The sequence below is a fragment of the Argopecten irradians genome, chromosome 7 (genome assembly GCF_041381155.1).
Source record: "Argopecten irradians isolate NY chromosome 7, Ai_NY, whole genome shotgun sequence".
In the NCBI taxonomy this organism is placed as follows: Eukaryota; Metazoa; Mollusca; class Bivalvia; order Pectinida; family Pectinidae; genus Argopecten; species Argopecten irradians.
Genome location: NC_091140.1, coordinates 6,422,090 through 6,434,329, shown reverse-complemented (window position 1 = coordinate 6,434,329; position 12,240 = coordinate 6,422,090). Strand labels below are relative to the sequence as shown.

General features: G+C 36.9%; 1 protein-coding gene across 2 annotated transcripts; it reads right to left on the bottom strand.

The window, feature by feature from the left end:
• Positions 1-4,491: 4,491 nt before the first annotated feature.
• On the bottom strand, positions 4,492-11,430 carry LOC138327390 (dynein axonemal assembly factor 6-like). Of its 2 annotated transcripts, none has more exons than XM_069273453.1 (7): positions 11,300-11,430; positions 10,508-10,688; positions 10,144-10,225; positions 9,802-9,895; positions 6,954-7,050; positions 6,405-6,490; positions 4,492-5,259 (listed from the first exon to the last, which is right to left on the bottom strand). In XM_069273453.1, exons 2-7 carry the CDS (start codon positions 10,598-10,600, stop codon positions 5,133-5,135), a joined length of 579 nt encoding a protein of 192 aa, XP_069129554.1. In that variant the 5' UTR covers positions 10,601-10,688; positions 11,300-11,430; the 3' UTR covers positions 4,492-5,132. The 2 variants fall into 2 exon arrangements, with proteins under 2 accessions (XP_069129554.1, XP_069129555.1); XM_069273454.1 differs by having other exon boundaries at positions 11,296-11,387.
• Between the last annotated feature and the right edge of the window lie 810 nt (positions 11,431-12,240).

Sequence of the window (12,240 nt, the reverse complement as noted above, 5' to 3'; positions counted from 1 at the left end):
CTTGATCCCAGCATGCCACAGGGCCAATATCAGGTCCCTGTGCCTTTTGGTTATCAAGAAGTTATTTAAAAATTTAAGCCTATTGGACCCCTGTGACATTGAATCAAGGTCAAGGTCATTCATTTGAACAAACTTGGTAGCCCTTTATTCCAGCATGTCACATGCCAAATTTCATGTCTCTAGGTCTCTTGGTTATTAAAAAGAAGTCGTTTAAAGATTTTCACCTATTTGACCCCTGCGACCTTGAATGAAGGTCAAGGTCATTCATTTGAACAAACTTGGTAGCTCTCTATCCCAGTATGTCACAGGCCTAATATAAGGTCCCTAGGCCTCTTGGTTATTAAGAAGAAGTCATCTAAATATTTTACCCTATTTGACCCCTGAGACCTTGAATGAAAGTCAAGGTCGTTTATTTGAACAAACTTTGTAATACTTCATCCCAACATGTCCCATGCCCAATATCAGGTCTCTAGACTGTTTGGGTATAAAGAAGAAGTCTTTAAAGATTTTAGCCTATTTGACCCCTGTGACCTTGAATGGTAGTCAAGGTCATTCATTTGAACAAACTTGGTAGACCTTCTTACCAGCATGTCACAGGCCTAATGTCAGGTCCCAATGCTGTTTGGTTTATTAAGAAGAAGTCGTTTAAAGATTTTCACCTATTTGACCCCTGTGACCTTCAATGAAAATCAAGGTCATTCATTTGAACAAACTTAGAAACCCCTTCATCCCAACATGTCACAGGCCCAATATCAGGTCTCTAGGCCTCTTGGTTATCAAGAAGAAGTCGTTTAAAGATTTAAGTCCATTTGACCCGTGTGACCTTGAATGGAGGTCAAGGTCATTCTTTTGAACAGAATTGGTAGCCCTTGATCCCAGAATGCCACAGGCCCAATATCAGGTCCCTAGGCCTCTTGGCTATTAAGAAGAAGTCGTTTAAAGATTTTAGCCTTTTTGACCCCTGTGACCTTCAATGAAAATCAAGGTCATTCATTTGAACAAACTTGGTAGCCCTTCATCCCAGCATGCCACAGGCCCAATATCAGGTCCCTAGGCTGTTTGGTTATTAAGAAGAAGTCGTTAAAAGATTTTAGCCTTTTTGACCCCTGTGACCTTGAATGAAGGTGAAGGCCATTCATTTGACCAAACTTAGTAGCACTTCATCCCAACATATCACAGGCCAAATATCAGGTCTCTAGGCCTCTTTGTTATTAAGAAGAAGTCTTTTTAAAGATTTTAGCCTTTATGACAACTGTGACCTTGAACTAAGGTCAAGGTCATTCATTTGAACAAACTTGGTAGCCCTTTATCCCAGACTCTAGGTCTCCAAGTTTTGGAGAAGAAGTTGTTTAAATGGAAAAGTTGACGCCGGCCGGACGGACAACGGATGCTGCACCATAGCATAAGGTCACTTGCCCTTCGGGCAGGTGAGCTAAAAATCCATGAGCGCATCCTATCGGCCATGTTGTTCACTGACCGGTCCCAAAATTCAATATGCAAATCTAGGATCTGTCCATGGAATTTGAGACAGATCCCTTCAGTACTTTCTGAGAAATAGTGGTAACAAACTTCAATTGTCAAAATCCATTATGGCGTCTTTTCGGCGATCTTGTCCACCGATCGGTCCAGAAATGAAATATGCACAACTAGGGACATAGGGGAACCTTCACATAAAATTTGGGGCAGGTCCTTTCAGTAGTTTCTGAGAAATAGCTGTAACAAACTTCAATTGTCTAGATCTATGATGGCATCCTATCGGCCATCTTGTTCACCGATCGGTCCCAAAATGCAATATGCGCAACTAGGATCTTAGAGAAACCTGTCCATGAAATTTGAGACAGATCCCTTCAGTACTTTCTGAGAAATAGTGGTAACAAACTTCAACTGTAAAAATCCAAGATGGCGTTCTGTTGGCCATCTTGTTCACTGATTGGTACCCAAATGCAATATGCCTAACTAGACCCTAGGAAAACCTACACATGAAATTTGAGACAGATCCCTTCAGTGCTGTCTAAGAAATAGCGGTACCAGGAATTTTTAATGGACGGAGTGACAGACGGACGGACCAACCATTGACAAAAGGCGATCTGAGTAGTCCACCACCTGATGATTGTGGGCTAAAAATCACGAGCAGATAAATGAGTAATTTCCTTCAGTAACAAAAGTTACTTACTTTACACTTTTACCATCATCTAAAAGTTTGAGCTTATTATTTTACTTTAATATAAAAGTATTTCAAATAATTAATTACTCCCGAGAAAATTAATCCATAACAGTATGCCCTATATATGGAATAAGGTACTGATTGTGCAGACAACAAAAGCAAACAATTTATATGTGTCTTTAGAATTAGACATATAAATAAAAGGCCCAGAGGGCCTGTATCGCTCACCTGGTTTGTAATGCAAAGTAATGTTCTGAATACAGGTTCATTGTTTCTTTTCTGAAGGAATTTGAATATTAACATCAAATTTCCCTATTGGGCCCCACCCCTCCTGCCCCCGGGGGGCCAGAGCCAAAATTTATACAAAGTTCTGTTCCCATTCCCCCAAGGATGTTTGTGGCCAAATTTGGTTACAATCCATGTAGAACTCTACGACAAGTAGCGATTTAAAGGATTTACCTCTATTTCCCCTATTGGGCCCCCGCCCCTCCTGCCCCCAGAGGGTCAGAGCCAAAATTTATACAAGTTCTGTTCCCCTTCCCCCAAGGATGTTTGTGGCCAAATTTAGTTATATTCCATTCAGAACTCTATGACTAGTAGCGATTTAAAGGATTTACCTCTATTTCCCCTATTGGGCCCGCCCCTTCTGCCCCCGGGGGACCAGAGCCAAAATTTTATACAAGTTCTGTTCCCCTTCCCCAAAGGATGTTTGTGGCCAAATTTGGTTACAATCCATGTAGAACTCTATGACTAGTAGCAATTTAAAGGATTTACCTCTATTTCCCCTATTGGGCCTTACCCCTCCTGTCCCCAGAGGGCCAGAGCCAAAATTTATACAAGTTCTGTTCCCCTTCCCCCAAGGATGTTTGTGGCCAAATTTGGTTACAATCCATGTAGAACTCTATGACTAGTAGCGATTTAAAGGATTTACCTCTATTTTCCCTATTGGGCCCTACCCCTCCTGTCCCCGGAGGGCCAGAGCCAAAATTTATACAAGTTCTGTTCCCCTTTCCCCAAGGATGTTTGTGGCCAAATTTGGTTACAATCCATGTAAAACTCTATGACTAGTAGTGATTTAAAGGATTTACCTCTATTACCCTTATTGGGCCCCGCCCCTCCTGCCCCCAGGGGGTCAGAGCAAAAATTTATACAAGTTCTGTCCCCCTTCCCCCAAGGATGTTTGTGGCCAAATTTGGTTACAATCCATGCAGAACTCTAGGACAAGTAGTGATTTATAGGATTTACCTCTATTTCCCCTATTGGGCCCCGCCCCTCCTGCCCCCGGGGGACCAGAGCCAAAATTTATACAAGTTCTGTTCCCCTTCCCCCGAGGATGTTTGTGGCCAAATTTGGTTACAATCCATGTAGAAATCTATGACTAGTAGCGATTTAAAGGATTTACCTCTATTTCCCCTATTGGGCCCCACCCATCCTGCCCCCGGAGGTCCAGAGCCAAAATTTATACAAGTTCTGTTCCCCTTCCCCTAAGGATGTTTGTGGCCAAATTTGGTTATAATCCATGTAGAACTCTATGACTAGTAGCGATTTAAAGGATTTACCTCTATTTCCCCTATTGGGCCCCACCCCTCCTGCCCCCGGGGGAACAAAGCCAAAATTTATACAAGTTCTGTTCCCCTTCCCACAAGGATGTTTGTGGCCAAATTTGGTTACAATCCATGTAGAACTCTAGGACAAGTAGCGATTTATAAGATTTACCTCTATTTCCCTTATTGGGCCCGCCCCTCCTGCCCCCAGGGGGTCAGAGCCAAAATTTATACAAGTTCTGTTCCCCTTCCTCCAAGGATGTTTGTGGCCAAATTTGGTCACAATCCATGAAAAACTCTAGGACAAGTAGCGATTTATAGGATTTGCCTATATTTCCCCTAATGGGCCCCGCCCCTCCTGCCCCTGGGGGGTCAGAGCCAAAATTTATACATGTTCTGTTCCCCTTCCCCCAAGGATGTTTCTGGCCAAATTTAGTTACAATCCATGCAGAACTCTATGACTAGTAGTGATTTAAAGGAAATGTTGACGGACGGACGGACGGACGGACGGACGACGGACGACGGACGACGGACGACGGACGCCGCGCCATGACATAAGCTCACCGGCCCTTCGGGCCAGGTGAGCTAATAAATGGTTAAACATCAATCATTGTCCAAATGATAAATATCATTTATGCTGTCAGTGGTCGAGCATTTTTAAACATAGGTCTTATATATAGTTATTAAAAGAATTCGACTCTTGATAAAGGCAGATTTGCTTATGTTTTAAAGCTTGTACCAGTTCTTTCTTTTCTGTAGACAATTGTAAACAAACTTCTATGACTTTGTCAATATTTAATATTCATAATACAACAAAACATTTTGAAACAAAATTTGGAATGTTTGCAAGATGGGACAGAAGTATTAAAATATATGAACAGTTGCTTTAACATTAAAACATTCTATTCAGGAAAATATGTCGTAGTCCATATACCTAGTATACAAATGTCCATTGCATTTAGTTCAGAATCTAAATATCAGAGACATAAAATAAATCCTCAAAAGGACATTTCTACATAAATTGTATAGATCATCAAATGGACGGAAAACTATATAAAATACAATCTTGTTTGTAGAACATCTCTTGATAAAAATAGACTCTTCAGTGTAATGTTAATGTGAACACAATATAAATTAATGATGATACATGAAACACTTACAAATGGTTTGTCATATGAATTAATGTCAAGGTCACCACACAAGTTTCTTTTTTTTTCAGTCTGTAAAGATGGCCATCAGACAATGAAAGTTTTTTGCCTAAGAAGACAGCTATATCCTTGGTGAAAGTAAAGCCTGTCCTTTGTTATAGTTGGAAACTGTTTTTTTGTTGCTAAGTTCTGATAAACTTCACAAACAATTTGACCACTGTCACTGTGCGTGCTAGTGTAATTTAGTTGCATTTCCTGGTAAAAAATTTCAAAACCTCAGAAGTTCATGAAGTCCAGATCCCTTTTCATCCTGAGCGTGACGGAGAGTTCACCCTTATCTGAGTCCCATTTGGCTTTCCCCGACTCATGGTCTACCGGGTGTGGCAGGTGAAGACCCAACTTTCTGTAAAAAGCATGGCAAACAAAATGATTTTCAGGAAAAAAATATACTAAAGAGAATTATTATTATAATTTCTTCTAATTTGTAAACTAGAATTGTTAAAAAATATCTATATTTTGTAAAAGATCAAAGAAACTTCTACTTGTAAACTAAAACAGATTGGATAATATCAAACTTTTGACATTGTCAATGTTTGAATTTTGTTTACAAGTTTGAACTAAAATATTAGATTATCTCCCCCTACTTTTAGAAAAACTAAGAATCTTGACATACAATTGCAATATATTCAGGTAATTTGATTTGATTAGATAAACATGTTAACAACCTTGGCCATTTAAGGACAAGCCACAGTTTAGATGGTGGAGGAAAGTCAAAGTACTTGAGTACATGGAAAAAAACCAACAACTAACAATGGTCAGTACCTGGCATGGGATTTGAACTTGCGACCCAGAGGTTACAGGCTTGTGGTAATATGCGGGACATTTAAACCCATCAGAAAGCTAATCCTTACCCCAACAAAACAAATCAAACACGAGTATGTAATTAAATACATGTCATAACAGGTGCCATAAAATTTAGCTTCACACGTAATACAGTGGAACTTGGTTAATACAAACTTGAAGGATCCACGATAAAACTTCGAGTTATCCGGGTGTTCGAATTAAGCGAGTTCTCATGTCTACTGGTGATCTCAATTCAATTCAAAATATTTATTGTATATATAAACTAGTTCTATGTTGTTAAATGATGTGAACAAGAGAGATGTCAAAGTCACCGATGGTAGTTGCAAAATTATAACAATAAAACCGAGATATGTATTATGAAATGCTGTTCTACAGCAGATTATGAAAAAGAAAATCAGCATTTTCCGAGAACTGACAACTCATTGTCCAAAATCTCTCATTTCAAGTTATAAGAACATTTTATGTATGATTGTTGTCTTTCTGACCCAGAATTTACTTCGTATTATCCAAGTTCTTTAAGTTTTCCGGATTCGAATTATCCGAGTTATTTAAACAAAGAGAAAGAGGGAATTCGACCGGGACCGGCAAAGTACTTCGTATTAAGCCGGGTTGTCAAATTATCCGAGTTTGTATCAACCAAGTTACTCTGTATTCTACATACATTTACAGAAACATTAAACTTACAGTTTTGGGGTTCTACAATCCAGGAACTTGGACTTTACATCCAGTGTCATGTCGGAGATCTTTGTGTCTGGTAACTGTATTTTTACCTGAAACACAAGGCAAGAAACTATATAGGGGCAAGGAAATGAGACACAAATTATGAAACATTCTAGTTATGATGAAATTGATTATATAGATATGCTTGATCTAACATAGACTTGGACCGATATACTTGGCCTTCTGATGTTTACGTGATGTTGAGATGAAAGATTCTGATCCACTCATTATAACCCATAATAAAATATTCTGTATTTGCATATTTCAGAATTATCTGTCCTTGCAGGTAGGTATTAATTGTGACTGACTTCATATTTTTGCGAGCGTAACATTATACTTTTCTGATCAAACAATTTAAGTTTTGCTCACTAAATAATTAAGTCATAATTGATACCTACTTGCAGGGGAGGTAACTCTGTAATGTGTAAACACGGAATAAGTGGATTAAATGCTTAATTGTTATAAAATAGCCTGAGCTTTCTATTCACGGAGACCTCTTGTCTGTTGACTTACCACCATGTCCTCACAGCTGGCTGTAGCTGGGTTTTTGTTCCCCATTTGTAGGAACATGTCCTCCGACGTCACGGCCTGTTTATACAGGATTTCATACCTGTAAGGTAAGTCACACTATCAAACAAATATGATCTCATACCTGTAAAGCATAAGTCACACTATCAAATAGATATTGGTGCTGTCAAAAACTTGTCTTCATCTAGTTTGCACATATCTTAATAAACATTGGACCTTCGATAATGCGGACACCTTCGTTCCCAGTCTGAAGAGTCCGGATTACGAATTTTACGGACTACCGAATTCCGTTATCTTAGTCAATTAAATTGTCACGTACGAGTTACTCCCCTTTACCTTGTAATCCATGATAGGCTAAAATTATGTGATATACATGTATTATAATAAATACTTTGTTATGTTTTATATGTGTGTTTTTTTATATCATTATGTTAAGAATATTAGATAAACGTATTTCTTTTTCAAAATACAAAACCGAAAGCCCAATCTGATTAAAATACATATCCTTATTATCACTACGTTGGATAAGAGGATCTGAGAAAATCCCATTCGGGGTCATGTCCAGGTGACCTTTAGAATTGGCCAATCAAATCGCTGCTGGCAAAATTTTGACATTGAATTTCAGGGGACGAAATAGTTTGAAAATATGTCAAGAGTCATCTCCTTGTATGTACTCATCTCGCCCAAAGAGCACAGCAAAGCTAATTGTATATATATGTTAGAGCAAAATGGCGTTGTCAATTGGTATAGCAACGTGCAGAAAATGCATTTGTTCTAAATTACACGTGGTACAAAGGTCATCCGAACATGACCCTTAATGGGATTTTCTCAGATCCTCTATAGAACGGAGTGGTTATAAGGATTTGTATTTCAATCAGATTGACGAAAGCCATCGTTAATTGTGTACTATGTATGCATAAAGCTATGTATCCCACTCTTGATCTGTGGTACGATAAATTATGTTTCAAAATGCCTAACCAAGGATCAATATCATCTACGTACTTGGCATAAAAAACTATGATAGCAAATAGTTGTGAACATTTTAAGAACTAATATAATTGCTATTTTGTATATTGTGTGTTTTTAATTACCTTTTCCATAAGTCTTTGCTTTCTGACTCCCGTTCACGTCTAACTTCGTGCACAATAATGTCACACATGTGTAAATGGCATGTGTAGAGTTTAACATACTTTCACCAGTGCAAATACTAAATTTGCACAATTTATAATATTTTTCTCTTTATTGAATTAGTCCATATATTTTATTGGAAATTAATATAAAATCATTATCTAGACCATTTCTGTCATATGTAAGTCATTTTTATTTTTACCTGTAATCAATTATCTATATTGTTAAGTAAATCCTAGCTAAAGGTGTCAGAGTTAATCCCTTACTTCCTGGGACAAACAGGAAAGGATTAAGCCTTCAATTATCTAAAACATTTCACTTATATTCATAGACATGTTAATTGTTTCTCACCTATTTTTGCCTTGAGAAATACATGTCACTCTATTTTGAGAACTTTGAGTAAAAAGGCAATTGCCACCTGTCACTAGAATTTAGAGTAGATTTAGGATTCTGATTTAAGGAGATACAACAGTTAGTTAGTAAGAGTTAGTTGGAGAGTTCAGTTAGGAGTATAGAGTCAGAGATTCTTATATTTGGATTTTTCCTCTACTTACTGGATTTTATATGAAGTTTATTACGGATACAAAGCATTAATTGACTAATTCATCATGGTGACTTGACTTTCCCCTACGATTTCAACTGTATATATATATTTGTGACTATTGTGTATTATCATTGGATTATGTGTAATTATACCTCTCACTTGCAAATAAACAATCGTATCATATACTATGTGTTAATTGTGCCCCGCTAATTTCCCCCATCATGACAATCTACAACATCAATTCTAACGTGACCTGCCCAATCCGACCAGGGCTCCGGTCACAGTACTGTCACATAATCGTTGCTGGGTATTGGCATGTACCGTAGCCTTTATATCTTATACCATAGTAGATGAATTTGAATAGATTCACATACATTTAAAATACTTATTAATTTTGTGCCTATTATCTCACTTATTTGTATCCGAAACTCAGAGCGATATATTCTGCATGCGAAACCAGTAAGGTATCTACAGCATACGTACCCGTACCCAAGCTCAAACTGCATGAGTAAAAGCGTGTGGCTAAAAATATATTGCGTATCTCAATTACAGTTCACTGAAGTTAAATCTCCTATAGAAAACCAATGAACAGTTACATGACTGCATGTACCCATGTGAAAGGTGTTCAGGTAAATGCCCGTGATTATGACCTGGCAGCCGTGGTTATGACAACACACTGGTGTCAATGGGGCTGTGTTTATTTTTACACATGTCTGTCGCTTGTCTCGGCTGGTGGCGACAACAAATTGTCAGGATTATTGTGGGAATTTATTAACGAAAATTCCATTCTGTTCCCAAATGGAGTTCCAGATTCGGAATCCAAATTTCCGGACTAGTGATCATGAGTATAAATAACGTTACGGAAATCCGTTCCCTGACATTTTCGTCAGAGCTGTGTCCCTTGAAATAGATAATAATTTCTAGGGAAAGTTTCTACCTATTAGAATTTATATATCCCACAGGCTGTGGTGTTAAATTATATTTGGATAAGCCTTAGAGTGTCATTTTAAAACATGTTTTAAAAATGAGTTTGAAGGGATGTGTCAAAGTTTCAACATTTCGGAAGGTAAATTTATTGATGATGATGCATAGCAGATGTCCAAAAGTTGTTAACAGGAATGGTGTGTGTTTCATATACAAGAATAAGGGCAGACAGCTTACTCTGGCTGAGGTCGAGGATCATAAAGGGATTCAAATTCTGCCCCTTCTCCTATCTCTTCCTCTGTCCAAATGTCTTTAGTGTTGGCCTTGGTGGCTGCAATGACAAAAAATGGTTTAGCAATTTTTGCAATTGTATTTATTTTATAAAATGATAAAACATTGTGTAAGGCTTAAACAGGTTTAAGAACAATGCTTTCTGAAGTTCAGAACATTTTATCCTATAAATGTATGATGTGATAAGTACATTGTAATTGTTAGTAGCAAATGCAGTATTTTAATTTGATTCACGTGTATACATTTTATCCCGTAAATGGAATTTTACATCTTTATATAAGTACTTACTCTGGTTTTGTTCACTGCTTCTTCCTTCATTCTTCTTTGGTCCAATTTCTCCTGGACCCATTTTAGCAAACTGTGTGTTAGGCTGGATCAAATAATAAATGTTTTATATCAATAGAAGGGAGGTAACACTGAAAACACAGAACTACTGTATGATAAAATTCATAATTTACAAAAGTTTAACAATGTTAATTATACCAACAGTACTAATACATATTCAAATAATGTGCATATATATATATCAAATGACAATTGATTTTGATCAATAGATGTGGAATAAATATAGAATATAAATGTAGATGTGATATTAGTTGTTAATGTCAGATCAGCATTAACATTTAAAGAAACAATTATAAAATATACACACGGCTTCATCGTCCAAGTCACTGTCAGAGTCTGCAGTTTCTGGAGGTTTCAGTATGTCAGCTAAGGCTGATACCATATTTCCTGTTAAAGCCATGCTGATCACTAAGAAATTCTGGTCAGATTTTTATTAATTCGCCACAAGGATTTATAAGTACGTCCTTGTTCGCTAGGATCTAATTCATCTGGAATAAAAATTCAATTAGTGAATATTGTTTTACAAAGATCAATTTCAAAAAACTAACATCAGCTGAACATTACGCTTACAATAGTAAATGTACAGTGATGTACTGTACACAATGTGTCTTATCTAATAGCCTACTGTACTGTACAACGCATATCATCAATCAAGAAAGATAGATCTGTAGATAATATTACACTGAGGAAAGCTGGCTTAATAAATGTTTAAGTTGTTGTTTTGATCTACTGTGTTATGTTTTGCTATCGATCCCTTTTGTATGGATGTAAGGAAACAATAAAGTTGAATTGAATTGATAATACACAAAATATAATTTCATTGACATAACGTTATACACTGATACAGTCTGACAGTAGGCCAACTGTAATGTAGTTTGGAACACAGGCGTCGGCTTCTGGTTTGATAAAAATATAATAACCTACCCCTACTATACATGTATATTTTATTTTTCCAAAACCAGATGCAGACGCCTGTGTTTGGAATAAGATATAAGTCGAAGTTCATATATCATTAAGTCGAAGTTCATATATCTAATATTTTAATCAATGCGAATGAACCAGACTATACAATCGGTTTGTAAGGAAAATACATACTTACAATATCCATAAACTACCAAGTTATTTCTCGATCATTCCAACATGGATTTGCCAGTGTTTATGTGTCGGCAGGTTCCCACATGTCGATGTAAACTTCCGGTGACGCCTGCGCAACCATGTAAAACCTGTTCGATAAATTTAGAGTTGTCGTTCCTGACACATTGATTATTTACATTCAACGAATCTTCTAAGAGGGGGAAAACGATGGAAAATAGTACATATGTATGGAAATAAAGTCTACAAGGAAATTGTATTTTCTTAGGCGAGTATGGACAAGTTATTAGACATACAGCCATATACATATGTATATTTTTTTTTATTATTTGATTAGTTAGCCTAACTTTTAGTAATGTGGATAAAACTAAGGTGATGGTTAGAATGTGTTAAAACTTAATTGTGCTGAAACCTTTACTTTACTTTAATTGATAAAATTATGTCATTTTAAAGTCAGCGCACGCTTTTACTGTATGCGTTATTTATACGTACACATATATTGAAAAATACATCAAATGGATACAGATCCGGAATTAAAAGAAAGAAAAATTGAACCACACATGTAGATTGGCCCTCAAACTTGTCACCGTCACAGTCTGTTTCCCCCTCAATGTTATTGTTTATGCCAAATTGATTAACAGTCAGATCGTCCAAGAAATGGTTCGATCACTCTGATAAAGATACATGTACATGTACTGTGAAATCATTCATTTTCGTGGATTTCGTTTTTTGACCAAAATCAACGAATTTACATCCCCACGAAAATATATATATACCTATACCAGAAACATATATACATAGAGATTGGAAACTCCTTCTTTGTCTTTGTTGACAGGCAGCGGGACCTCCGGTTTATAAGCATTTTCCTTGGCTAACTACTTTTAAGTGTATTCTTTTAAACATAATATTTTTGCATCAACACAAAGTTTAAACATTATATCATGGTTT

Coding starts and splice junctions, on each gene's coding strand:
- LOC138327390 (XM_069273453.1), bottom strand. CDS start 10,600: ATGGCTTTAACAGGAAATATGGTATCAGCCTTAGCTGACATACTGAAA. Junction 10,226..10,507: donor GTGACTTGGACGATGAAGCC/GTGTGTATATTT, acceptor TATTTGATCCAG/CCTAACACACAGTTTGCTAA. Junction 7,051..9,801: donor GATCCTCGACCTCAGCCAGA/GTAAGCTGTCTG, acceptor CTTACCTTACAG/GTATGAAATCCTGTATAAAC.